Source organism: Moschus berezovskii, chromosome 22 (genome assembly GCF_049115385.1).
Source record: "Moschus berezovskii isolate FMDL1 chromosome 22, NW_MosBer_1.0, whole genome shotgun sequence".
Taxonomy (NCBI): Eukaryota; Metazoa; Chordata; class Mammalia; order Artiodactyla; family Moschidae; genus Moschus; species Moschus berezovskii.
The window spans coordinates 2212543-2238160 of NC_142481.1; the positions used below are offsets into that span (position 1 = coordinate 2212543).

The 25618-nt window shown below is 48.9% G+C and overlaps 1 protein-coding gene across 1 annotated transcript; it reads right to left on the bottom strand.

Moving 5' to 3' along the window:
* Window positions 1–3407: 3407 nt before the first annotated feature.
* On the bottom strand, window positions 3408–9554 carry EDDM13 (epididymal protein 13). Its single transcript, XM_088830451.1, has 6 exons — window positions 9521–9554; window positions 8849–8875; window positions 8073–8099; window positions 6174–6298; window positions 5101–5138; window positions 3408–3718 (listed from the first exon to the last, which is right to left on the bottom strand). Exons 1-6 carry the CDS (start codon window positions 9537–9539, stop codon window positions 3694–3696), a joined length of 261 nt encoding a protein of 86 aa, XP_088686577.1. The 5' UTR covers window positions 9540–9554; the 3' UTR covers window positions 3408–3693.
* Window positions 9555–25618: the final 16064 nt, after the last annotated feature.

Below are 25618 nucleotides of genomic sequence, written 5' to 3' on the forward strand. Positions count from 1 at the left end.
TGAGTAGCAGCCGCAGACGCTGGCCCACAGAGGTTAAAGTACTGACTCTGTACATCCCAGTTTTTGTGGTTGTGAGTTTGTGTGTCAGGAAGAACCCACAGATAGTGTGTGCCGTTTCTGGAAGTGTAACCAAGCAGGACCCCGTGATGGAGGGCCAGACCTTCCCCCACAGCCTCTGCTGCAACTCCCCTCTGAAGTCCCCAGATAGTACTTGATGCACATTTGCTGAGTGGTTTTGCAGCTGTGAACCCGCCTCCCACCAAATGGACAAACTGTTAATTCTTGATGATGGTGAGCACATAGCCCCAGGGCTCCTGCAACCTAAGGCCTGATAATATTAACCCGTGTGACACGACCTTGCTGTGTCACCGTCAGCCACTCAGAGAACTGTGCACAAGCTGATCATCAGGATCCCCCCCAAGCACACACACTAGTGCTTTAGAAGAGCTTCAGTAGTTGTGTGTAGCACATAGGCTTTGTTGCCCCAGGGCATGTGGAATCTTCCCCCATCAAGGATCCAGCCTGTGTTCCCTGCATTGCCAGGCCCATTCTTATCCACTAGACCACCTGGAAGCCTTTTACTTTTATTTCTTAACAAATCAGAATTCACATGAATTTTTAAATACCGGATTTTTTTCCTCTTATTCTGTATGTTTGAAATATCATGTAACTTTTTGAAGCAGCAGTAGCTTACAGTTAATAAGGAACGTGTATGCATTTGTGGTGGGTGTGTGTATGTATTACATTAAAACTTCATTTCTGGCACTGAACTTTTAATTTTATATGACTTTCACCTAGTATGAAATAGTATTCTTGGAACACGGTTGTTTTCAATGAAGTGTGTAATTGAGCCGTAGGATTAAAGTTTGCTTCCTATGAGCATGCTCGAACACAAGAACATCAGGATATTTACCATTTACATCCAATCCAGGAATATGAGGCCATCATTCCCATGGGAATAGGGCTTGAGGAAGCCCAGGCATCTTCTTTTGGTAAATTTTATCAAAAGCTTCACTCTGGGCCATTGTGAATTGACTTGTCCAGTCCCCAGTGATTCCTGACAAATACAAAACAGTAAGTCCAGATCTACTGCCCAGTTGCACTCATCTGACACACTAGTAAAGTAATGCTCAAAATTCTCCAATGCGTGAACTGTGAACTTCAGCAATGCGTGAACTGTGAACTTCCAGACGTTCAAGCTGGTTTTAGAAAAGGCAGAGGAACCAGAGATCAAATTGCCAATATCCACTGGATCATCGAAGAAGCAAGAGAATTCCAGAAAAACATCTATTTCTGCTTTGCTGACTATGCCAAAGCCTTTTGACTGTGTGCATCACAATAAACTGGAAAATTCTGAAAAAGAAGGGAATACCAAACCACCTGACCTGCCTCTTGAGAAATCTGTATGCATGTCAAGAAGCAATAGATAGAACTGGACATGGAACAACAGACTGGTTCCAAAGAGGAAAAGGAGTGCGTCAGGTTGTATATTGTCACCCTGCTCATTTAACTTATATGCAGAGTATATCATGAGGAACGCTGGGCTGGAAGAACACAAGCTGGAATCAAGATTGCCGGGAGAAATATCAATAACCTCAGATATGCAGATGACACCACCCTTATGGCAGAAAGTGAAGAAGAACTAAAGAGCCTCTTGATGAAAGTGAAAGAGGAGAGTGAAAAGTTTGGCTTAAAACTCAACATTCAGAAAACTAAGATCATGGCATCCGGTCCCATCACTTCATGGTAAATGGGGAAACAGTGGAAACAGTGGCAGACTTTATTTTTCTGGGCTCCAAAATCACTGCAGCCATGAAATTCAAAGATGCTTACTCTTTGAAAGGAAAGTTATGACCAACCTAGACAGCATATTAAAAAGCAGAGACATTACTGTGCCAGCAAAGGTCCAACTAGTCAAGGCTATTTCCAGTAGTCATTCATGTATGGATCTGAGAGTTGGACTACAAAGAAAGCTGAGCGCTAAAGAATTGATGCTTTTGAACTGTGGTGCTGGAGAAGACTCTTGAGAGTCCGTTGAACTGCAAGGGGATCCAACCACTTAAATGCCTGTTGTTAAGTGCCCTTTGCCATGGAGACAGCAGGGATTGAACAGGGGGAATGGATGTTTTGAGCGAGGACTCTCGGAAGGTGGACCTGTGTTTCTCAGCCTCAGCGTCATCGGCATTTGTGTCTGGAGGCCGTCCTGTACACTGTAGGGGGTAGAGCATCTTCCCTGGCCTCCATCTACCTCAGATAGCTGTATAAGAGTGTTTGCTCCCCATTTAAGGAACAGACTGGAAAACATAGGTCCTTAGACCCAAACTAAAGGAAAAAAATGTTAGTCACTCAGTCGTGTCTGATTCTTTGCAACCCCATGGACTGTAGCCCACCAGGCTTCTCTGCCCATGGGATTCTGCAGGCCAGAATACTAGAGTGTGTAGCCATTCCCTTCTCCATAGGCTCAAACTAAAAACAAAACAAAACCTCTGGTGCTGTAGGACAACATTGGCAAATGTGTGTACAAGTACAGGTTTTGAAGTATTTTTCATTGCCCTTTTAATTTTTTTAAATAAAAGGTTTTCTGGTTGCACTGGGGCTTCATTGCTTCATGCGGGCTTTCTCTTAACTGATTCGCAGGGGCTCCTCTTCCTTGTGGTCCACAGGCTTCTCACTGCGATGGTTTTTCTTGTTCCCAAGCACAGGTTCTAGGCGAGCAGGGCCTTAGTAGTTGCAGGACGCTGGCTCTAGAGCTTGGGCTCAGTAGTTGTGGCATACCAGCTTAGTTACCCCACAGCGTGTGGAATTTCCCTGGACCCGGGATGGAACCCATGTCCCTAGCATTGGCAGGCAGATTCTTATCCACTGCGCCACCAGGAAAGCCCTTCATTGCCTGTTTTAACCAACTTCCTGATGAACGAAAACAACCGGTCCTCATCAAGGTGGTTAGACGTCTTATGCACTATTAATATCCCAATTGTATAGACAGTAAAAGGCAGCAGTTGAAAACAGTAACCTCCGCAGAGTTGCAGTCCAGTAAAGGGTGGAGCTGGGATACGGAAAGGAGCCGTCTTCTGCATTCTCCGCTTAACAAAGCAGGCAGCATGGTAGAGCCTCCTTCAAGGGTTGCCACTAGAATTACGTGATAGATAGGGTTCTTAGCTTCTCTGGTGGCTCAGATGGTAAAGAATGCCTGCAATGCAGAAACCTGGGTTCGATCCCTGGGTCAGGAAGATCTCCTGGAGAAAGGAAATGGCAACCCACTCCAGTATCCTTGCCTGGAAATCCCATGGACAGAGGAGCCTGGCGGGCTACAATCCATGGGGTCACAAAGAGTCGGACACGACTGAGCAACTTCCACTGCCACCCCACACAGCTAAGTCTCAACGGAAGAATCAGGCATTCAGTTTTCAGCACGTGTAACTTTTATTACAGAAACATTGGGGAAGGGTTGAAAAAGGCTAAAGAGGAGTTGTGGAGGAAACCACTGCAGGCAGACACTCAGCTTCTCTCAGCGCTTCTGCTCACAGAGACCTTCTGGCCATGCCTGTGGGCAGACAGGTGCTATTCCTCAAAGGACTCGATCATTACCCTCCAAATCGTCAGTCTGGGAACACGGAGATTTCCCCAGAGGCCAGACCGACTAGCTGGGAGATGGAGGACTCGTGAGGGTTGAGCTGAGCTGGAGAAGGGCGGTTAGAATGCGCAGCAGGGATTGTTTCTAAGGAAGGGAAGAAAGAAGAGGGAAATGTATCTGAGCGTCAGATTACTCTCTGCTCTGTGGACCCTGCTCACCTTGCCCCTCCAAACCACCAGACACGCTTCCCTAAATCTCAGCCGGCTGCTCCTTGCCATCTCACCATGCGAATGTCTTCTCTCCAGAGAGAGGTTCTTCTGAACAGTCAGTGGAAAAAGCTACCCGCTCCAGTTCCTATCTGTCACAGCACCTTCGTGGAAGCTCAGGTGATTTATTCCCTGCCCTCCCACTAGGGGGCGTGCCTCAAGAGCTCAAGGCCCTCCACTGCTGCACCCCTAGCCTGGCACACTGGGGCCACCTAGGGTTGGTGCAGGGGGTGAATATATAATGCTTGCTCTGGGCTCTGGGGACTAGGTCGAGCATCTCATTGCTCCCAAAGGGCTCACGTCTGCTGCAGAGGGTCTGAAAACCAGCCCCAGGGGGTGACTCCAGCTCTCCTGTTTTTACTTTTTATAGTCTTTAAATGCTGAAGTAAAATTCACATGACATAAAATTCACCATTTAACCGTTTTTTAGCGCATCCAGAATTCATCATATTGCAGTTACTTGATAAAAATGTACTGACTACATTTCTTAATAAGTTAATCATAGAATTACCACATGACCCAGACTTCCTATGCCTAGGTGTACCCCCAAGAAACTGGAAACAGGTGTTCAAGGAAAAATTTTGTGTGTCAGTGTTCTTAGAAGCGTATCAATAGCCAATAGGTGGAGACAGCTCAAATGTCCTTCGAGTGAAGAATGAATAAGCAGGCACATATCCATGCGAAGGAATACTATTCAGTCATGAAAAAGAACAAAGTCCTGATACATGCAATAGCCTGGATAGCCTTAGAAAACATTATGCTAAGTGAATGAAGCCAGATACAAAAGGCCACACAGTATATGACTCCATGTATACGAAATGTTCCGAATAGGTAAATCCAGAGATGGGGAGAGAGAGATGATTAGTGGTTGCCAGGGGCTGGGAGGAGACACTGCTTGTGGTTGCAGAGGTTCCTTTAGGGATGATGCAAAGCTTTTGGAGCTAAATTGCCATGAGGGTTGCACAGCATTGTGAGTGTACCAAACGTCACTCACGGTAAATTTTATATTCTGTGTATTCTGCCACAACTTAAAAAAAAAAAAATCCCACATAACCTTTGAAGGAGTTCATAAATGAATTCTTTCTGCTCTCCACGTCCTTGTCGTTGGTAAATTGTGGCTTGAGATTAGGGAGATGAACTTGAAACTTTCCATTCAACTCTGTGGTTCTACAGTTGGCATTTCCAAACCCACTTGGGGAGTTCGAACCAAGCCCCCACCCCCGCCCAGCAGCGGACAGACCCTCTCCCCATGGGACGCACCTGTTGTCCACCTCCGGGTTACAGTAATGGCAGTAACACTTGGGGGGTTGGAGGAGCGGGAGAACCGGAAGCAGAAAGAAACAGTGTCGGTGAGACAGCCCCGCCACGCTCCCCCTCTCCCTCCCCAAGCCGCCTTTCTCCTTTCCTGCCTGCCTCCCTCCCCCCTCCCCCCGGGGAGGGGTGACATCCTGATCCGGTTGATCTGTCAGCCTCCCCTCTTACTGCCCCATCCTCCAGCCAGTCCACTCCGTCCCAGGAAATGACACGATGCTCTAACCTGGGGTTTCTCAAGCTCAGCACCCCTGGCGCTTTGACCCAGGTCAGCCTCAATTGTGGGCGCCGTCCTATGGAAGCCACGCACCTCGCCTCTACCCACCAGATGCCAGCGGCACCTCCTCCCCCAGACGTGACAACCAGAAATGTCTCCAGGCGCTGCTGAGTGTCCCCTGGGCGGCAAAGTCACCCCCATCGAGGAACCACTCATTTAAGCAACAGTGCAAGGCTGGGGCTCATCTCCTCGCCCCTTCCGTATTCCTCGTCTCTCACCCCAAGTCCTTAGCACTGCTCCTACAAGTGCGGCGAGGCGCTCCCCGTCTTCACTGCCCTCCCGACATGCTGCCAGGCCTTGGGTACTCAGCTCCTCCCCGCTTCCTCTGCCGCCTCCCCACCGCCTCCTCCCCCACGAGGTACCCGGCTCCTCCCTGCCTCCCGCCACGCACCCGCTCTCTCCTCCCCCTCTCCGCCTTTAGGGACCCGGCTCCTCCCTCCCGCCACGCACCCGCTCTCTCCCCCTCCCTCTCCGCCTTTAGGGACCCGGCTCCTCCCTCCCGCCACGCACCCGCTCTCTCCCCCTCCCTCTCCGCCTTTAGGGACCCGGCTCCTCCCTCCCTCCACGCACCCGCTCTCTCCCCCTCCCTCTCCGCCTTTAGGGACCCGGCTCCTCCCTGCCTCCCGCACGCACCCGCTCTCTCCTCCCGCCTCTCCGCCTTTAGGAACCCGGCTCCTCCCTGCCTCCCGCACGCAGCCGCTCTCTCCCCCTCCCTCTCCGCCTTTAGGGACCCGGCTCTTCCTACCCAGTCTCCTTTATTGTAGGACACGAACAAGAAGGTGACCATCATGTAGGCGCATCTCAGCCCATTCCAAGAAGTTTTCTTCTTCAGCGGCTTCTTGGGGGTGGTGGCCGTTGGGAGGAACTTCACTGGGGAGATCCAGGTGGACATGACCAACGTGAAGGCCTGCTGCCCCCTGTGTGGACATCCTGCCTTTCCCGCAACTCTGTCCACACAGATCTCCCTCTGAACCCCACACCCTCAATCCACCTGCTTCTGGGATTGAAATGTGGTCCATTGCTACCGGGTGCCCCCATCTCCCCTCTCCAGCTGCAAGGCGCCAGTCTCACATCTCCTTCTGACTGCCATTGCGCCAGCCTTCTACTCCACACTCCTCTCTCCCAGACCAGCTCCCACTGGGGCCCACAGGGATCTAATACCAGATCTGACCCTGTCACCTCCTCATTCCAGACCACATCTGGGGCACAAGCCCAGTTTTACTTGCTCAATATTCTTTCCCTCTTCTTTTCACATTTTAAATTTTAAAGAAAGTGTTACATTACATTTTAACATCACATACAAAAAACCCCCTAATACTAGTAAGATTTTTTTTAAAAAGGAGATGGTACTTGAAAATTCTCAGAGTGGACTTCTTTCAGGAACATAAGCAAAATTTAAATCATTTCTATTAAATGTCTCTGATAATCATGAGAGGAACTTAAGTCATCTTCCCCAAAATGGCTGAAGATAGTCCCCTTTTAACCAACCATTGTGCCCCCAGGAAACCCCATTGTAATAGCCATCATTTAAAAATACAAACAATTTCCTCAGTTTCACATTATAAGCCACGCTGTGAGGAACACCCTGACCCTGCATCTCATATCAGTTTTGAATTTGAAAGCTCCCAGTTTAAGAACTATTCTTCCTTGCACAATAAACTCTCCCTTAATCCTATTTTACTGATCTTGTGGTTTTAGCTTTGCTATTTCTGCATTTTTGACGTGTATAACTCACCTTACTAAACAGGCCCTCCAGTCAAAAACCAGAACGTTACCAGTGTAAAGGGAAAAATAAAAAAACAAAAGCTCCTTAATTGAAATTTCAGGAAGGCGTGCCCCCGCCCCTTTTCTTAGAGAATTTACTTTGCAGCTGCAGTTCCTTTCTCTGTCCCTTCGTTGCTGTTCAGCTGCTAAGTTGTGTCCGACTCTCTGTGACCCCGTGGTCTGCAGCACTCCAGGCTTCCTTGTCCTTCACTGTCCCCCAGAGCTTGCTCAAACTCTTGTGCATGGAGTCAGTGATGCCATCCAACCATCTCATCCTCTCCCGTCCCCTTCTCCTGCCCTCAATCTTTCCCAGCATCAAGGTCTTTTCCAATGAGTCTTCACATCAGGTGGCCAAAGTATTGGAGCTTCAGCATCAGTCCTTCTGATGAATATTCAGGGTTGATCTCCTTTAGGATCGACTCGTCTGATCTCCTTGCTGTCCAAGGGACTCTCAAGAATCTTCTCCAGCACGATTTGAAAGCATCAATTATTCGGCATCTTTAGCTGTCCTTTGTAATGTATGCAAATCTTTTTTTTTTAAATTTACTTATTTATTTGGCAGTGCCAAGGTCAATTTCAACATCCTTCTTCACCTCTAGGAACCCTCTTAGACCTCAGCGATCAACAGAAGAAGCGGCTGAGAAAAACCAAGACGTTTCCCGTCACACCTCCGTGTGCTCGGTCTCCGCGGCACCAGTGGGCAGTACACGGGGGCAGGGGTGGTCTGAAGGCTTTGGCTGCCCCTCAGAAAGACCTCCTCTCGGGTTCTGAAGCCCTGACCTTGGCCACCTGAAATTGCGTCTCCCTAAGGCTTCGTCGTACGCAGACTGAGGGAGCTCGCAGTCCTGTCGATGGGCACGGGCGCGACGCCCCCACCTACCTTCCTCCTTGCAGTCGCTTGACTCTTCTGACAAGAGGAAGAGAAAGAGGCGAAGAAGGAAGGGAAGGGAGGAAATCATCAACAAACTCCGAAATGGGTGGAGACCAAACCGCGAAGGGCGGTTCCGGGCGCCCCTGCTGAGGAGAGGCGCCAGTGCGCCCAGCCGCCGGCAGTCCCCGCTCTCAGGCACTGCGCGGCCTCGTGGCCTTTCCACATGCTGTCCCCTCTGCCACCAAACCCTTCACCCACACGTGCTTGTGACTGCCTCCCTCACCTCCTCCAAGTCTTTGCTCAAAGTCACTTTCCCTGATCACCTTTTAAGAACGTATCCCTCTGTCCTACCCTGCCTTCCTGTCTCCCTTCCTCTGTGATCTTCACGGGGCTTAGCATCCAACACTTCTAACCCACTATTTCTCTGTTTATTCGTATTCTTTCTCTTCTCCTTGGTTCTAAATGGACACATATTTCTGACCTGTTCCCTACTGTATTTCTAACATCTAGAACAGGACTGAACACAGAGCGGCTAATATTAATTAGCATTTGTTGTTGGATGAATGAAAAGAAAAAAGACATCATGTTCAGATGATGATAATAAAGAGTGTGAGATTTCAATTAAAAATTGAAAAAGAAATTTAAAAAAATAACCCCCAAGAGTGTAAGGTTTGATGCTATTTAAAGACTCTTCCAACATTAAAAAAGAAGAGCTGATAAGTCTATACATTTGTGTCCAGGAGCAAAAGCAAATGGTGGGGCCAATTAGCATGGTCACTACTTACCATTCAGCACCTGGAGGCTCAGCAATCCTGCGGAGACAATGTAGACATGGAATTGCCACAGGCAGCGTGCAAAGTGCCCTTAGACCAACAACGCACAGCTAACTCAGCCTGAGCTGCCTCTCACGCCTTCTCATCGGGTCTCCCTCAGGACGCTCATATTGCCTTAAAACTATCTGCCTGTCCCCTCACCAGTCTGGGTGGGGTTTATCTAGAGGTATAGCCATGTGCGGTTCATCTTTGGGTTTCCACCGCCCTGCAGGGTCCTACCCCATGCGGAGAGTTAAAAAGGATATTCTTCCCAGGCTTCCTTAGTGGCTCAGTGGTAAAGAATCTGCCTGCCAATGTGGGAGAGACCCAGGTCCAGGAAGATCCCACATGCCTCGGAGCAACTAACCGCCACCACTGTTGAGCCCGTGTTCTGGAGCCCGGGAACCACAGCTGCTGAGCCATACCCTGGAGTTCCTGCTCCACAACACGAGAAGACCACCACAAGGAGAAGCCCGGGACCACCTCTAGAGAGTAGCCTGCACTCCCCTCCACTAGAGAAAGCCACACACAGCCACGAAGACCCAGCACAGCTAAGAATAAATCTTTTTAAAGAAAAGAGATTTCTTTTCCCAAACAAACTTCCATGCCAACATCTCGGGGCACGCATGGAGTGAAATTATTTACCTAGGATCTCTGATGTCATCCATCCAGAAGAAAATGTGGTCCGGGAGGCAGGGTTGCAGACAAAGTCCAGAGTGTTGAGTCCAAGGGGCCATGAGAGATGAGATCATAGAAGGAAAAAAAAAAGTCATAAGATCAGAAGGTGGGGAGACTGGAAGCAAACAAGAACAGAGCCCAGGCAGGAGGTGCTGAGCTGTGAAGGGGAGATGGTTGGAAGCCCCACCATGTGGGTTAGAGCGGAAATCTAGTGGCTGAAGAGGCTTTCCTGGTGGCTTAGCTGTAAGGAATCCTCCTGCAAATGCAGGAGACACGGGTTCCATCCCTGGGTTGGGAACATCCCCTGGGATAGTGAATGGCAACCCACTGCAGGGTTCTTGCCTGGAGGATCCCATGGACAGAGGGGCCTGGCGGGCTACCGTCCGTGGGGTCACAGAGAGTCGGACACGACTGACTGAGCGAGTAAACCACAGCAATGAGTGGCTTAAAGAACTGGCCCTGGATCGGAGTCGGGCTGGAAAGGCAGCCGCACTCCTGCTGCACGCATGTGCCGTCACCGTGTTGTAGGCACCTGCCACACTTCAGGTGAGTAATGCCTACCTGGTGGGGGAAAGGCAACAAAATATATTAAACGTGCCCAGCACCCAGGAAACCCTGAACGAAGTTTCCTTACTGTCATCACCATGGTCGTAAGAACGTTGCCCATGTCCCTGATTTGACCAGGGGCTTGGTTCCCAGAAGACACCCCCGCTTTGAGAAAGTGAAAGTCATACAGCCATTTTTTCCAGTCCCCGAGTTAATCAAAAAACAGAAAGATTCTCTGCTCAGTGAGGCCATGGCTAGGAAGGGACCCATCGCAGATAGACAGGCGTGGGGACAACGTGAAAAAAGAAACTCACGTTTCAGGACTGCCGAGGTGCGGGCAGCGGGGAGGAGACGGTCCAGCGGGAGCCATTGGGCATCAACGGAAAAGCGAGAGATGAGAAGGGAGACCGGCTCCTTCCCGGCTCATCCCACCCTTCTGGTCCTCGGAGACCCTCCCGACGCAGTGGGAGGGGCGGCCCCCAGGTCTCACGGGGGGCCAGGGGCCAGGGTGGGACTCTGCCTGCTTCCGCTAACTTGCCTCCTTTGAAGCCCTGATTATCCAGGTGGACAGACTCCCCAGACACCCGTTTTCCATTTGCCTTGAGCATTTGTCCCCCAGAGATGAGGAAGGTCCTCAAAAGAAGAACCCCCGACCCACTTTTATCTCCTTTCTCTCCGGAGAGGTCAGGAGGGAGGAAGCTCGAGCAAAGAGGAAGCCGTGGCTCTGAGCGCCTCCACATTCAGCTGCCCTCTGCGAACACACACAGCTCAGTACACCTTTGCATGCTCGGGCTGTAGTCCTTGGCTGCTGCTAAAATCTGGAGGCTTTGATGGCCATGCATTCACACACCCAGTCACACACACAGCCTCACAGCCACCCCTGCCTCCCACAAACTCTGGGGATTATCCGTGTGGTCTAAGGGGGCCTGTGGACCCCGGCGGGTCAGTCTGAGCCCCCTTCAGAGTCAAGAGTGATAGATGGAGACCCTGTTAGCAGAGGGTCTCTCTCAACCCGGGTCCCCAGGCGAGAACAATCCAAAGATTCCCTTCTCTTCCTTGTTTCCTTTTTTGTCTCAGCGTCTGAAAACACCCGAATTCACAGAAAAGGAAGAATAACTCACTTTTTACTGGAAGGTGCGGCAGGACCAGAAATCAGCGGGTCAACATGGAAAAAAGTGAGCAAGAGAGCGGGATCAAACACACGCCTCCTTTATCCACTCACTCAGCACTCTTCAAGTCATTTGTAAGCTTTTATTGTGCGCTAATTATAGACGCCCAAAAACCCTGCAAAAATAGTACCAGAGGGGGTTGCCCTTTCCTCCTCCAGGGGATCTTCCCAGCCCAGGGACTGAACCCGCATCTCCTGCACTGGCAGGCGGGTTCTTTACCACCGAGCCACCGGGGAAGCCCCAGTCTGAGGAGCCGTGCCTTGAAACTCGGTTCCATCTGGCACAGAGTGCCACGGTGAGGGTTCAGCAGCATCGCAGAGGCAGCTGCTGCAATGCTGGTTCTCCTCCGCCCCTTCCCGTTAGCGAGAATTGCACCCGTCAGCCGTAGGGAGCTCTCCTTTGCTTCAAGCATAGCAGTGCAGCCCGTGCATGTTAGACACGCTTCTAGGCCGTGGGTGTGAGCGGAGGACAAGACTCTGCTCTGGAGGCAATAGAGATGGGAGGGAGAGGTGCTTCGCCTGCTCATCTGACTGGGGGGCGTGCGTCTGTCTCCCTCAGAATGTGTCCCCCGTCTCTAACGAGCATGGCCCCCTTTGTCTCCCAGGAACCACCAAACTTTTCCTTCTGGAAGGTAGGCCCTTTTTCATGGGAGCAATTTACACACCAAAAGAGAGCAACGTCCCTGAGATGGGGGGGCTGTGTGGGAGCTGGCTTGCAAGAGATGGTTGTTAAATTTGCAAAACTTTTGCAAGCCACTGCCAAGCCTAATTAGTGGCTTCAGATCAGCCCAGAGCTAAAGCATTTACACCACAGAAATTGGCAGTTGTTGCAAACCAGGGCTCCCCTCCTTACCCTCTCCCCACAGAAATGGTTGTTAAATGTTACAAGCACAGCCGGACTGCAGCCTATTTGTAACAGTTTTGCTTTTGACCCCAAGACAATACCTAAATGCCAGGGCCTGCACCAACACTCCCCACATTGTGTTTTCCCCCTGCAGCTTGTTTTGTTTGGGGCTGCACTGTGGGACATGCAGGATCTTAGTTCCCCAAGCAGGGCTAAAACCCAGTGCATACAGTCCTAACCCCTGGACCACCAGGGAATTCCCCTGCCCTAAAGTTTTAGTGAGGAAATCCCACAGACAGAGGAGCCTGGTGGGCTGCAGTCCATGGGGTGGGGGTTCAGTTCAGTTCAGTTCAGTTCAGTCACTCAGTCTTGTCGGACTCTCCACGACCCCATGAATCACAGCACACCAGGCCTCCCTGTCCATCACCAACTCCCGGGGGTGGGGGTGGGGGTCACAAAAGAGTCGGACACGACTAAGGAACTGAACAACAACAAGTTGTAATCCCAGAGAGGGTTACCGGGATGTCATCCCAAGGACACAGACTCGGGGTTGAAAAAGCACTTACTTTCTTCCTCTGTCCTGTCTGGAGGCGAGGATGCAGGCAGCCAGGTTCCAATGGGGGTGCAGAGGGGAGACAGAGATGGGCGTTAAGAGACCGTGAAATAAGGACACCGCAAAACCAGACTCCCTGCCGGGTCAGAGGAGACGGACACAAAGCTCTCCCGGACACGCGGCGGGCGGGGCTTGGTCATTCCCTCTCTCTCTCTAACAAGTACCCGTGGAGCCTCTAGTGTATGCAAGGCGTGCAGGCTACACGAAAAGCGAGCCGGACAAGGGTCTTACTCTTGGGGAAGGCGAGCAAGCGGAAGCCAGAGAGGTTGCCGGAGAGTCAGAAGCCCATCTGGGCAGGGCGAGGGTTTCTGAGGCGGCCGGAACCTGCTAGAGGCGGCGTTTGCTGACCTTGTGGGGGTGCCAGGGAAGGCGTCTTGGAGAAACTGCCACTGAGTCTGACGCCTGCAACATGAGGAGGGTTAGCCGGGTGAAGACCTTCGGGGGAGCGATGCGCTCCCGGCGCTGGGACAGCCCTGGGCAGGAGGAGTCTGCAGCTTCGGAAGGATGGAGAGAGACCCACCAAGGGGACGCGGCAGGAGAAGATGACCGGCGGACAAGAGCGTCCAGAGTTAGACGAGGCCCGGCCCTGCGGGTCATTTTAAAGACCTCGGGCTTCATCCTAAGAATGATGGGTAATCAGGGAAAGACTTGGACTCAGCACTTGGGCAACTCACCCATTGCTCTAAGGGCTTGGTTTTCTCATAAAACTGCAATTATAACGGGACGACACATTGTCCTGGTTGGCCCAGGACTTGAAAGGGGTTCACTGGGTGAGAGAGTTTTAATGCTAAAACTAGGCATGCCCTGGGTGCACGGAGTCACTCTGGATTATAATGGGATCCACCTGTCTCACAGGGGTGATGAGGCTTAAAAGAAATGACCCAAGCAGAGCCCTGAAACATACTGGCTTTTCCAAGATGCTCCATGAAAGTTTTTAAGGAATTTTGTTTTGATGTGGATCATTTTTTAAATCTATGGAATTTGTTACAATATTGTTTTATGTTTTGGCTTTTGGGCCTTGAGGCATTTGAGACCTTAGGTCCCCGACCAGGGATGGGACCCACGTCCCCAGCATTGGAAGGCAAAGTCTTACTAACCACTTGGCCACCAGGGAAGTCCCGCATGACATTTTTGTTAGTTGCCACTTTGCCTCTGAAGCTCTGCCTCTCTCTGGCTATCAGTTTTCGTGTCTCTACAGACGGTTTCCAGTCTGTGAGCCACGACTATGGCCTCTGTAGATGCTGTTTAGTTGCTCAGTCGTATCCGACTCTTTGCGACCCCGTGGACTGCAGGCCGCCAGGCTCCTCTGTCCGTGGGATTCTCCAGGCAAGAATACTGGAGCAGGTTGCCTTGCCCTCCTCCAGGGGATCTTCCCAACCCGGGGATCGAAGCTGGGTCTTCCGCACTGGCAGATGGCTTCTTTACCACTGAGCCACCGGGGAAGCCCTGACTATATGGCTTTATCCACGCTCAACTCTGGATCTGAGGTTATTTTGCCTAATAATGTCTATCTGACTTTGATCTTTGCCTTATAGCCTTGTCATATGTGGACTAAGAAGCACGTTTCACTATTTATGAAGTCTGGCTGTTTTCCAAGGAGAGAGAGATCTTGGCCCATAAAGCTCAGATATTTCTGGATGGAGAGGATTCTTCGAGGGTAGGAGTTAGGGAGTCCTGTATTATTCAGCTTGTGAGAAGGAGAAAGTCTTGGAACTCCACAGGCAGTGTGGGAAGAAGGAAAACAGGAGATGAGAAGAGAGAGGGTGAGCAGAGACGGGAGAAGACCATCTGCTCAGGGCTCTGACTGTCCTGCATGCCCTCGTTTCATTGAGACTCGTTACTCGTAGGTCTCAGCCGATTTCTCATGGGAACCAGTGAAGGACAGTTCTGCTTCCAGGTTGACGGGAACACAGAGAAAGCACAGAGCTCTTCAGCAACCCAAGGGGAAAGAAGTGAGAAACTGTTACCTCTGAAAGAGCAGAAGCAGTGATGAGGGCTATGGACACCAGAACCCCTGGACAAATGGGGTGCAGGGAGCTGAGCTCACTTTAACCAGCTCCCTAGTACCTGAGTTTTTCATAGATTTTACTTTTTATAACACATAAAATGTCATAGTTTATTATAGCATTAAGAAGCACCCCTTATAGCGTGGATTACTAGCCCTACTCTATGGAAGAAGAGAACAGACTTGCCCCAGGGTCCCTTATGCTGGTGAAGAACAGAGCTGACTTAAAACACCAGGCATATCTGCCCCTGGAAGTCCAGGTCCCGTTTCCGTCTCCCTGGAGCTCCAGATCCAGGCGTGTCCTGCGCACTGGGACAGGAACCCTTGGGGATGGCTGGAAAGGTCTCAGGTGGACACAGATTCACTGTCACTCCTTTGCAGTCACATGGTGGGAATATGTCATCTAATATCGAATTCACTTTACAATTCTCTTTCTTCTAAAAAGTCTCAGAATGATGCTAACTTGTCCAGAACCTCTCTCTAACGCTCTCTGGTCTTCCTTTCCACTGAAGAGAGAACCATCTTCAGACTAAGACCCTCAGCAGTCATCAGCATCGTTATAATTAATACTTTATTTCCATTGTTTCATTGTGTCTATTTTTGCAGTTATCTTCTTAGAACATTCTTTGGCCTCGCCCTTCTTTGGGATTGGAATGAAAACTGACCTTTTCCGGGTCTATGGCTGAATTTTTCAAATTTTCTGGCACATTGAGTGCAACGCTTTAACAGCATCATCTTTTCTTATTTGAAACAGCTCAGCTGGAATTCCAGCACCTCCACTAGCTTTTTTCATAGCAATGCTTCCTAAGGCCCACTCGACTTCACAGTCCAGGATGTCTGGCTCTAGGTGAGTGACCACACCACCGTGGTTATCCGGGTCATGAAGACTTTTTGTACGGTTCTGTGTATTCTTGCCACCTCTTCTTAATCTCATCTGCTTCTGTTAGGTCCTTGACACTCATGTCCCTTATCGTGCCCATCCTTTCATGAAATGTTCCCTTGGTATCTTCAATTTTCTCGAAGAGATCTCTGTGGCTTAGTCGCTAAGTTGTGTCTGACTCTTGCAACCCCATGGACACAACCCCCTCTAGCCCGCCAGGTTCCTCTGTCCATGGAATTTTCTGGGCAAGAATACTGGAGTGGGTTGCCATTTCCTTCCCCTCTTAGTCTTTCCCATTCTGTTGTTTTCCTCTATTTCTTTGCATTGAATACTCTTAAAACGAAACTGGATTTTCACCGACTAAAGGGATATAAAACTTTCTTTGCAAGTTTATCTATTTAAGCTTTTAAATAAAGGAAGTCCTTTTAAAGTGTAGTCCTTTATGTTGGGGTTCAGCCTCTCTACCTGTGAATATGGGGACCAGTTTTTTCAGCCATCCCATTTGGAAAATTCAGAAAGCTAGATGCTATCCCATGTTTCTGAAGGTGTGGGAAAATTAGCATTCTTGTAGGCGGTTTATGGAACTGTAAATTTGTTAAACCTCTGTCCAAATTTAAAAGACCTCTGCTCTTTGACCCAGTGATTTGAGTCATGACCTCAAAAAGTTGAAGATATACATATCTAAGCATATTTCTTGTAAGAACACACAGGAGACTAGTAGCGGTGGCCGTTTCAAGACAGTGGGACTGAGAACAGGATAGAGAGGAAGATGTTGACTCTCATGTTATGTTCCTACGACTTTTCTCTTGTGCATATATCTTTTATGACTCAAAAGAATCTACCACATGATATTTCTCAAACAAAATTCTAGCGCTCTCATGCTACACTAATAAAAATTTCCATTTCCTTAAAACTCTAAGAGACAAGACGCGATCAGATGCAGTCTGAATGGTTCTTCCAAAATAAAGAAAGAAAACATAAATTAAAAAAACACTGAATTTAAATAAATAACTAAAAACACAAAAGACTCCATCGATCCGCATTCCCTTATAGACAAGAGAAGAGAAACACCAGAGAAGACAGTTCTCACACTTACCATCCCCCGACAGTCTGCTCATCATACCTGGGGAAGAAGACATAATGAAAGACATGCAAATGCGACAGAAGGAAATTACCTAATTAGTGGATTTCCCCAATTCAACGGATTGAAAATGCTCTCTTCTTTGGAAAGTATGGCTATGAGAGCTTGGGCATGACTTAGGGTTTCCTCACTATTCCCATCATCCCTTTTTTCAGCCCCATCATCACTAGCAGACATCAGTGTCTCTAATCTAATTTCTGGGTTCTGTGTGTGTCTGTTTTCCATCAGTCTTTGAGTTCCTAAAGAGTGAGCGTATATGATCCATCTTTGGGTTTCCATCACCCAAGCGTGGCTCCAGACATATGTCAAATGCCCAGAAAATCTTGCTCAGAGTTTCCCCCCAAAGGTCACAGTCCGAAGGCATCTTGAAAGTGGTGAGGCATTTACCTACGATTCCTGAGAGCAATCAATCCAGAGTCGGCACGGTGGTGGAGGACACAGACGCAGTTCAGAACGGCGGGACCAGGGACCACGGAGAGGAAGCCATGAGTAGAAAACCAAGAGTAAGATCAGATGCTGGGAGCTGGGACAGACTTGGAAGCAGAGTCCACCATGGGCGCGGGGAGCGGTTAGGCGAGATTACTCAGAGTGGCTTTGTGTTTGATTTCGGGGAGGTTTAATTGAGCGGGGGTGGGCGTGGACACAGTCATGGGCCATTCTTCAGCCAGGTAGGGAAGAGGAGGGAACTATTTTTCACTGACTCTAGAAAAAAGCCCAGCACTCTTGCCTTCTACTGATTTCACACCAATCCTCCCAGGTTAGCGAATTGTCCTCATGTTGTCCATGAGAATAGCTGAAGCTCTGAGATACTGTATTAATTTTTGAAGCCCCACACAGTGGATCAGTGAAAGCGCAAAAATTCAAACTGAGATCTCTCCAACTTCCTCTATAAAATTTTATTTCCTCACCCACAAGGCGAGTATATTAATATCCATCACAGGGTTGGGGTTAAGTTGTCTATATACTATAATAATAATAATAACAAGCTTACGTAGAGATGATTGCATGTATGTCCATGGGGAGGAGCAGAGAAGGAAGACAGAAGCAGGAAGAATTATGTGTGCTAAGTCACTTCAGTTGTGTTCAACTCTTTGTAACTCCATGGACTGTAGCCCACCAGGCTCCTCTGTCCATGGGATTCTCCAGGCAAGAATACTGGAGGGGGTTGCCATTTCCTCCTCCACAGATCTCAGATAGACCTGAATTTAGTTAGAACCAAACAGCTTTGCTTTAGTCACAAGTGGACCACAGAAATGAGCTCAATTTCTGATCAACTAGTTTTTACGGGGGGAAGGAGAGAGGGATGCAGTATTTTTTTCATCAAGAAATCCAGTCTCAACTTTTTATGTCTCTAGATTAGAAGCTGGGCTGTGGACAGTCACAAGAAGACAGATCCTTGAAAGGCAGGCAAACATTACCCTGTCGGCCAAGGGCAATCAGAGCCCAAAGGGAGAGAGAGGAAACAAAAATGTCACCTTTCAGCACTGTTGACTCGGCGCAAGCAGCAGGAAGGAGAGGATCAGAAGTGGCCGGCGGGGATCAGAGAGAAGGGGAAACGCATTAATTCACCCTTTATACCCCACTGCATCCCCCAGGCCCCAGGACAGGATGGGACCCCAGAATGAGAAGCTGTGCGTCATTCTGAGAGCCATAGACCTCTTTGTGCGTGCTCAGTCACTCAGTCGTGTCTGACTCTGCGACCCCATGGACTGTAGCCCACCAGGCCCCTCTGTCCGTGAGACTCTCCAGGCAAAAACACTGGAGTGGGTTGCCATTTCCTTCTCCAGGGGATCTTCCTGACCCAGGCTTTGAACCCAAGTCTCCTGCATTAGCAGGTGGATTCTTTACCCCTGAGCCATCAGGGAAGCCCATAGGCCTCTTTAGAGACACATTTATCCCAGAGGTCAAGAAACCTGAGATACCATGGTCTGGGGCATCCAACCACCCACCCCCCCGCCTTACACCTGAGTCTCCCAAGGGTGGCAGACAAGGGTCTCCATAACAACCAACTGTCAGAGACCAGGGCGGTTAATACTTGGCGAGGAGGGAGCCTTGGTCAGTCTGCGCCCTGTTTCTCTCATCTACAACCCTCCATGAATCCACACAATTCAGTCCAGTCCGGTTGTACGTGTTAGAGCACAAGGTCCTACTGAGACTCCGATGGCAGCTATGAAGTCCGTATTCCCAGAAAACCACCGAGATTCTGTCTCTCACACCCAGTTTTGCACAAGATTACAGAGGCTGGTCGACCTCCCCAAGTCCATCTGGTTGGCCCAGGGATCTGCAGGCTCTGGGTTTGGAGCCACGCTGAGATTGAGAGCATCCTATGAGATGCCCAGGTTGAAGGTGACAGACAGCCATCCCCAGTCCCTTGTATCCCTTCCTCCTCCGGTTGAAGGGCTCCCTAGTTACATAGTCAGAAGGAGAAAAGACTTACATTTGACTGGAAAAGGAGAACAGGACCAGGAGTCAGGGGATGAACATGGAAGATAAAAGCAAGAGAGAAGTTTGAATTAACAGTAATTTATCCACCTCAGAAGATTTCCACATGCATGCCTTCCTTCCTTCCTTTCTTCTTTCTTTCCTGAGTGAAAGTCGTTCAGTCATGTCCAACTCTTTGCGACCCCATGGACTATACGGTTCATGGGATTTTCCAGGCCAGAATACTGGAGTAGGAAGCCTTTCCCTTCTCCAGGGGATCTTGCCAACCCAGGGATGGAACCCAGGTCTCCCATATTGCAGGCAGTTTCCTTACCAGCTGAGCCACCAGCAAAGTCCCAGATAGGATGGGGCCCCAGAAGGAGAAGCTATGTCTTATTCTAAGAGCCACTCTGTGTGTGCACTCAGGCTTCCTTCATTTCAGTTCAGTTCAGTTCAGTCGCTCAGTCGTGTCCGACTCTTTGCAACCCCATGAATCCTTCATTCACCCTAGCCTTTTCTTACAGAGGGAGGGATTTCGTGAGCGACTGTTTTTATGTCGTTTGTCATGTACAGTTAGACAAAGATCAAACAGCTTGGTTACATTATTGGCAAGGATGTTGAGAACTCTACTTCTTCTTTTAGAACTTTTAATTTTGTATTGGGGTATAGCCAGTTCACAGTGTTGTGATGGTTTCAGGTGGACAGCAGAGGGACTCAGGCATACGTATACATGTGTCCATTCTCCCCCAAACCCTGCTCCCATCCAGGCTGCCACGTGACACTGAGCAGAGTTCCCTGTGCTCACAGTAGGTCCCTGTTGGTTCTCCATAATACAGCTGTGTCCACATCCATCCAAACTCCCTAACTGTCCCTTCCCCTCATCCTTCTTCCAGAAACCGTAAGTTCAGAGAATGCTTCTTTAGCATTACAGTTTTATAAATGAATCCTACAGATAGGTTTTATTTATATATATGTGTGTGTGTCAGAATATAACTCTAGTAGAAATATTCCAACCATTCTTCCTTTCTGATAAGAGCTCTCCATTCACCCACTGAGCCTGTCTTCCCCAGACAAAAGGATGATCGAACATCCCTTTGGGCAGCAGGCCTCATTAGAAGACAGAGATGTCAATGGCTTGCTTTGGCCCCCAAGACGAAGCCCATCTTTCCCCAGAATCCCCAGAGGGGTCCTAAAATCTACATGAATCTGAGAGGAACTGGCTATGGGAATACAGACTTGGGATGTCCACAGTTCTTACTTTTTTCTTCAGTCGCAACTGGAGGCGAGAGTGTTAGGCCATCCGGATCCCAGCAGACACAGGAAGAAGGGAGCAGGGAGAGAACTCAGCATTAGATCACTGCAGTGCCCAAGGACCCCGGGTTGAAAGTGTCACTGGAGACGCACTAACCCATCCAGTCTATGTTAAAGCTACTTAAGTCCACGCATCCTTCTAGCCACCCACTATCCATCTAACCATCCATTTACTGGTTCACCACCCACTGATTTACCCATCTACCCATCATCCATCCATCATCTGTCCATCCTGCCATTCATTCACCATCTATCCATCCTTCCTTCCATCCACCCATTCAGCACCCACCCATCCATCCTTCCATCCACTCATGCACCACCCACCCATCCTTCCATCCACCCATTCACCATCCATCCTTCCACCCATCCACCCATTACCATCCATCCTTCCTTCCATCCACCCATTCACCAAGCATCCATCCTTCCATCCACCCATTCACCATCCATCCTTCCACCCATCCACCCATTACCATCCATTCATCCCTCCATCCATCCACCCATTCACCATCCATACATCCTTCTATCCATCCATTCACCATCCTTCAATTTATCCATTTAACCATTATCCATTTGTCATCCATCCATCCTTCCATTCATTCATCATCCATCTATGCTTCCATCCATCCATCCAACCATTCACCACCCATCAGTTTATCCATCTAACCATCATCCACCTGTCATCCATCCATTATCCTGCATCATCCATCTATCCAACATTCACTAGCCACATATACTGGCCACCGGTCTGTGCTTGATGATAGGAGTGCAGGTGAATTAGATTAAATTCCTGCTCTGTAGGCATTTGTGACACTGGTAGGGAGAGAGATGCTGGTACAGGAGAAAATAAGACATCGCAAACCCTGCTCTCACGGAACCTGTGGCCCATGGAGGTCTTGTGCATCTTACAGGCTCTTCACACTTAGCAGGTCCAAAAGACAACTGGTGGCCATCACCCTTCCACCCATCAAAAGATAAGCTGTTACTTTTTGTTGATAAAATAAATATCCGTGCATTCATAGTGATATAATTACTTGAATAAATAGAGCAGAAGCATTGAGTCTTCCTTACAGAAGCATTCCAACGGATACATGTAGCAGGAATCAGAGAGATAGAAAATCACCATCGTGCAAATACTACAGCAATCATTTTGGCAGACAAGATCTACAGATGGATGCTGCAATTTGTGGGGGGAATGTTTGAGGAGGAATAGAATACCTGTGATGTTCCCAGTGATCTCAGCCAGATTATCTATCAGTTATAAAGGGGAAAATAGTAGCTGGTTGGTGATCCAACTTAACATCACGGGTAGTAAGACACCTCACCAACACATCATCTCTGATAAAGCGTGTAGAGGACAGGTTAGCACACTTCTGTGGGACAAGCACTCCCACCCCGGTGTCACAGATTGTCGTGAGTGCTCAGTTATGTCCCACTCGTTGTGACCCATGGACTGTAGCCCGCCAGGCCCCTCTGTCCATGTGAGTTCCCAGGCAAGAATACTGGAGTGGGTTGCCATTTCCTCCTCCAGGGGAGTCTTCTCGACCCAAGGTTTGAACCTGAGTTTCTGGCGTCTCCAGCCTTGACAGGTGGATTCTTTTTACTACCGCACCACCTAAGAAGTCAGTGATTTAACCAGGGTTCAGACACAAGTCTGTGTGTCTCCAGGGGCAGGAGCCGTGATACCCAGGACTCGCCCACCCCTCCATCTCCACCAAGGAAAAGGGGAAGTGAGAATTTCTAAACAGGGAGCGGGAAGGAGCCTGGTCTTGGACCCGAGGAGGCTCTCTGAGGCCAGCCACCAGGCAGCCGCCCCTGGCAAGAAGAAACAGAGGAGGGGGAGACAGCAGGAGGAGCTGGGTTTACCTTCCCGGGGGATGCAGGCATCTGCCAGTCCCAAGAAAAGCAGAATCAGCAAGAACATCTTCAGAGAGGGCCCTGACTTGTGGACAGTGGGCTTGGGGGCTGGGGTGGACAAGCTCCTTCCAAGACCAATGGGACTCTGGTCACTCGCTGTTCTCCCAGATTCCAAGGGTGAAGCTAACTGCCCACACTCGCCCTCCAGCCACCCGGAGGCTGACAGGTGTCTGCTCTGTGCCCACGACACCAGGGGCTGACACACAGACTGCTTCTTCCCACTGGCGTCTGCTTATTTATCTTATCTTTTTTTTTTTTTTTTTTTGGTACCTGGATAAGAGTTAAGTGCATCAGATACTTTTCAAAAATTTTTATTTATTTATTTAGCAAGCTCCGGGATTAGCTGATGTATAGGGAAGCCTGGCGTGCTACAGTCCGTGGGGGTCTCAAAGAGTCAGACAGGACCAAGCGACTGAACTGAACTGATTTAGCTGTCTGGGGGTGTTACTTGTGGCATGTGGGATATAGTTCCCCGAGCAGGGATCAAACTTGAGTCCCCGACATTGGGAGCACGGAGTCTTAGCCACTGGACCACCAGCGAAGTCCTTGCTTATCTATCCTAAAACAACATTTTAGAATAATTTTATGCTGAGCCTGATCTTTGTCATCCTATGACTCCCATCTCCTGTTTGTGTAGGACCCGTGATGGGCTCGGTGGTGAAGAATATGCCTGCCAATGAAGGAGACCCGGGTTCAACCCCTGGGTGGGGAAGATCCCCTGGAGAAGGAAATGGCAACCCACTCCAGTGTTCTTGCCCGGAGAATCCCATGGACAGAGGAGCCTGGTGGGCTACAGTCCATGGAGTCTCAAAAAGTCAGACACAACTTAGTGACTAAACAGCAACAGTAAATGATATGTTACCCATACGTCTCTTAAGAAGTGATTTTTGGGAATTCCCTGGAAGTCCAGTGGTTAGGACTCCACACTTTCACTGCCGAGACCAGGGGTTGGATCCCCTGTCAGGAACTAAGATCTCACAGGCCACATGGCAGGAAAAAAAGTGAAAAAAAGAAAAAAAGATCACTTCACCGTGAAGCGTTCAAAGTCCTTTACGTTCACGTACGGTATACTCATCATTCCTCCAAGCCTTCAGCTATTCAACAGCTGCTGCTTTGTAAGCGTAAGTGTTAGAAAAGTGTGTTTTGGCCACAGGGCTTTCAGGATGGAGCTAGAGATTGTCATCCTGAGTGAAGTAATTCAGACAGAGAAAGACAAATATCATACAATATCACTTACATAGAGAATCTAAAAAAAATGATACAAATGAATTCATCTACAAAATAGAAATGGAATCACAGTTGTGAAAAACAAACTTATGATTACCAGACAGTAAGGGAGGAGGAATAAATTCAGAGATTGGGACTGACATATACACACCAAAGTGTCAGTCACTAAGTCGTGTCTGGCTCTGCGACCCCACGGACTTTAGCCCACCAGGCTCCTCTGTCCGTGGGATTCTCCAGGCAAGAATACTGGAGTGGGTTGCCTTGCCCTCCTCCAGGGGATCTTCCTGTCCCAGGGATCGAACCTGCATCTCTCGCATTGGCAGGCATATTCTTTACCACTGAGCCACCAGGGAAACCCTGTCTTCTGCATTGCAGGCAGATTCTTTACCATCTGAACCACCAAGGAAGACCCAAGATTCCTTATGAAAGTGAAAGTTGCTCAGTTGTGTCCAGCTCTTTTCAACCCCATGGACTGTAGACTGCCAGGCTCCTGTGTCCATGGGATTCTCCAGGTAAGAACACTGGAGTGGATAGCCATTCTCTTCTTCAGGGGGCCTTCCCAACCCAGATCTCCCATATTGCAGGTGAATTCTTTACTGTCTGAGCCACCAGGAAAGAGTCCTCATAGTATTTCTTATTTCTGCAAAATCACAAATCAGGTGCAAAAAAACTAGGAAAAGGTATTCTGAACATTTATTTTTGTTTACTTATATTTGCTTACTTCCAATAGAAATGACTTTTAATAGAAAAGGAGGGGTCGACTGCCCCAAACTGCACCCCCATCACTCCCTAAGGGTGGTAGAGTTCTTCAAACGTGCCAGAGGCTCACGGAGCCCCCCACGCTTAGGAAGATGTGGCCATAGTGGGCGGGAAGATCCGGGGTGGAAGACGGCCAGGTCTCCAGGCGTCTGAGGCCAGTGGGCGTCTGGTTTCTGCACATCTTTGATCTGGAGGCACTGGAGGGACTCTGAAGCTCATGTCCCAGGAGCAAGTGTTCCGTAACCTCCTCCTAAATTCTCTTGAGGACATGGGGGTCAGCCCTGGGGGTCATCCCCAGCTGACCCGCTGGCCCCGATGAGTCACCCCTTGCTGGAAGTCTACCATCTCACTGCCCCTGAATGTCTCCGCTGCGTCCCCCTTCCTTCACTCCTGTCCTGATTGCTGTGGCCTCTGACAGTATCCTGGGTCCCCTACCCTGCTTAGTCCTTCCTGTGGACCTCACCCAGATACAGGGCTCTCTCCCCACCTACCCTCTCCACTACCTGGGGCTCGCGAACCCCTCTGCAGACAGTGGTCAAGCCCACTGTCTGCTCCAGACCCCAAAACCAAGCTACCCATGGGCTCCACTGGGTATCTCCCTGGACATCCGTCTCACCGACCTGCTCACTGACCACTGAAAATGGACAGTCTTTGCTTTTCTTTTTTCAATTATGAAAATATGATAACACGTTTACAGGAGACTTGGGAAATACAAAACAAAGTCACATATCGTCCCATTATATAATTTTTTTGCTTTTTGTCCTTATTTTTTCTTTTTAAAATTATGAAAATACGATAATACATTTACACGAGATTTGGAAAATACAGAACAAAGTTACATATAGTTCCACTATTTGTTCCAATTGTTTGTTTTAAGTAGATAAATTAGGATTTTTTTAAGTTGGAGTTTCAATATCAAACTCTCAGAAATTATTAAAATGAATGTACAGAGTGGTAGACTATAATAGACTTGAAAGCATTATGAACCAATTCTACATATTTCAGATTTATACAATGTTCACCCAGCAGGAGGATACAAATTCTATTCAAGTTCCCATAGACTGTAAATTAGGGGACACTGTGTCATATCCAGGGACATAAGGGCAGGTGCAGAAATTTCATGGTCTAAAGTTATTGAAGTCATACATGGCGTTTTCTCTTATCACTGTGGAATTATGTTAGAAATCAATATCAAGATGTTTGAAAAAACCCACTTATTTCAAGCAAATTGTGACA

Excerpts from the sequence above, each read along its gene's own strand:
- EDDM13 (XM_088830451.1), bottom strand. Across the intron at positions 8,100-8,848 it reads GAGCCTCCAGGTGCTGAATG|AAGAGTCAAGCGACTGCAAG; the intron begins GTAAGTAGTGAC and ends TCCTCTTGTCAG. Across the intron at positions 6,299-8,072 it reads AAGCGACTGCAAGGAGGAAG|TGAAGTTCCTCCCAACGGCC; the intron begins GTAGGTGGGGGC and ends GGATCTCCCCAG.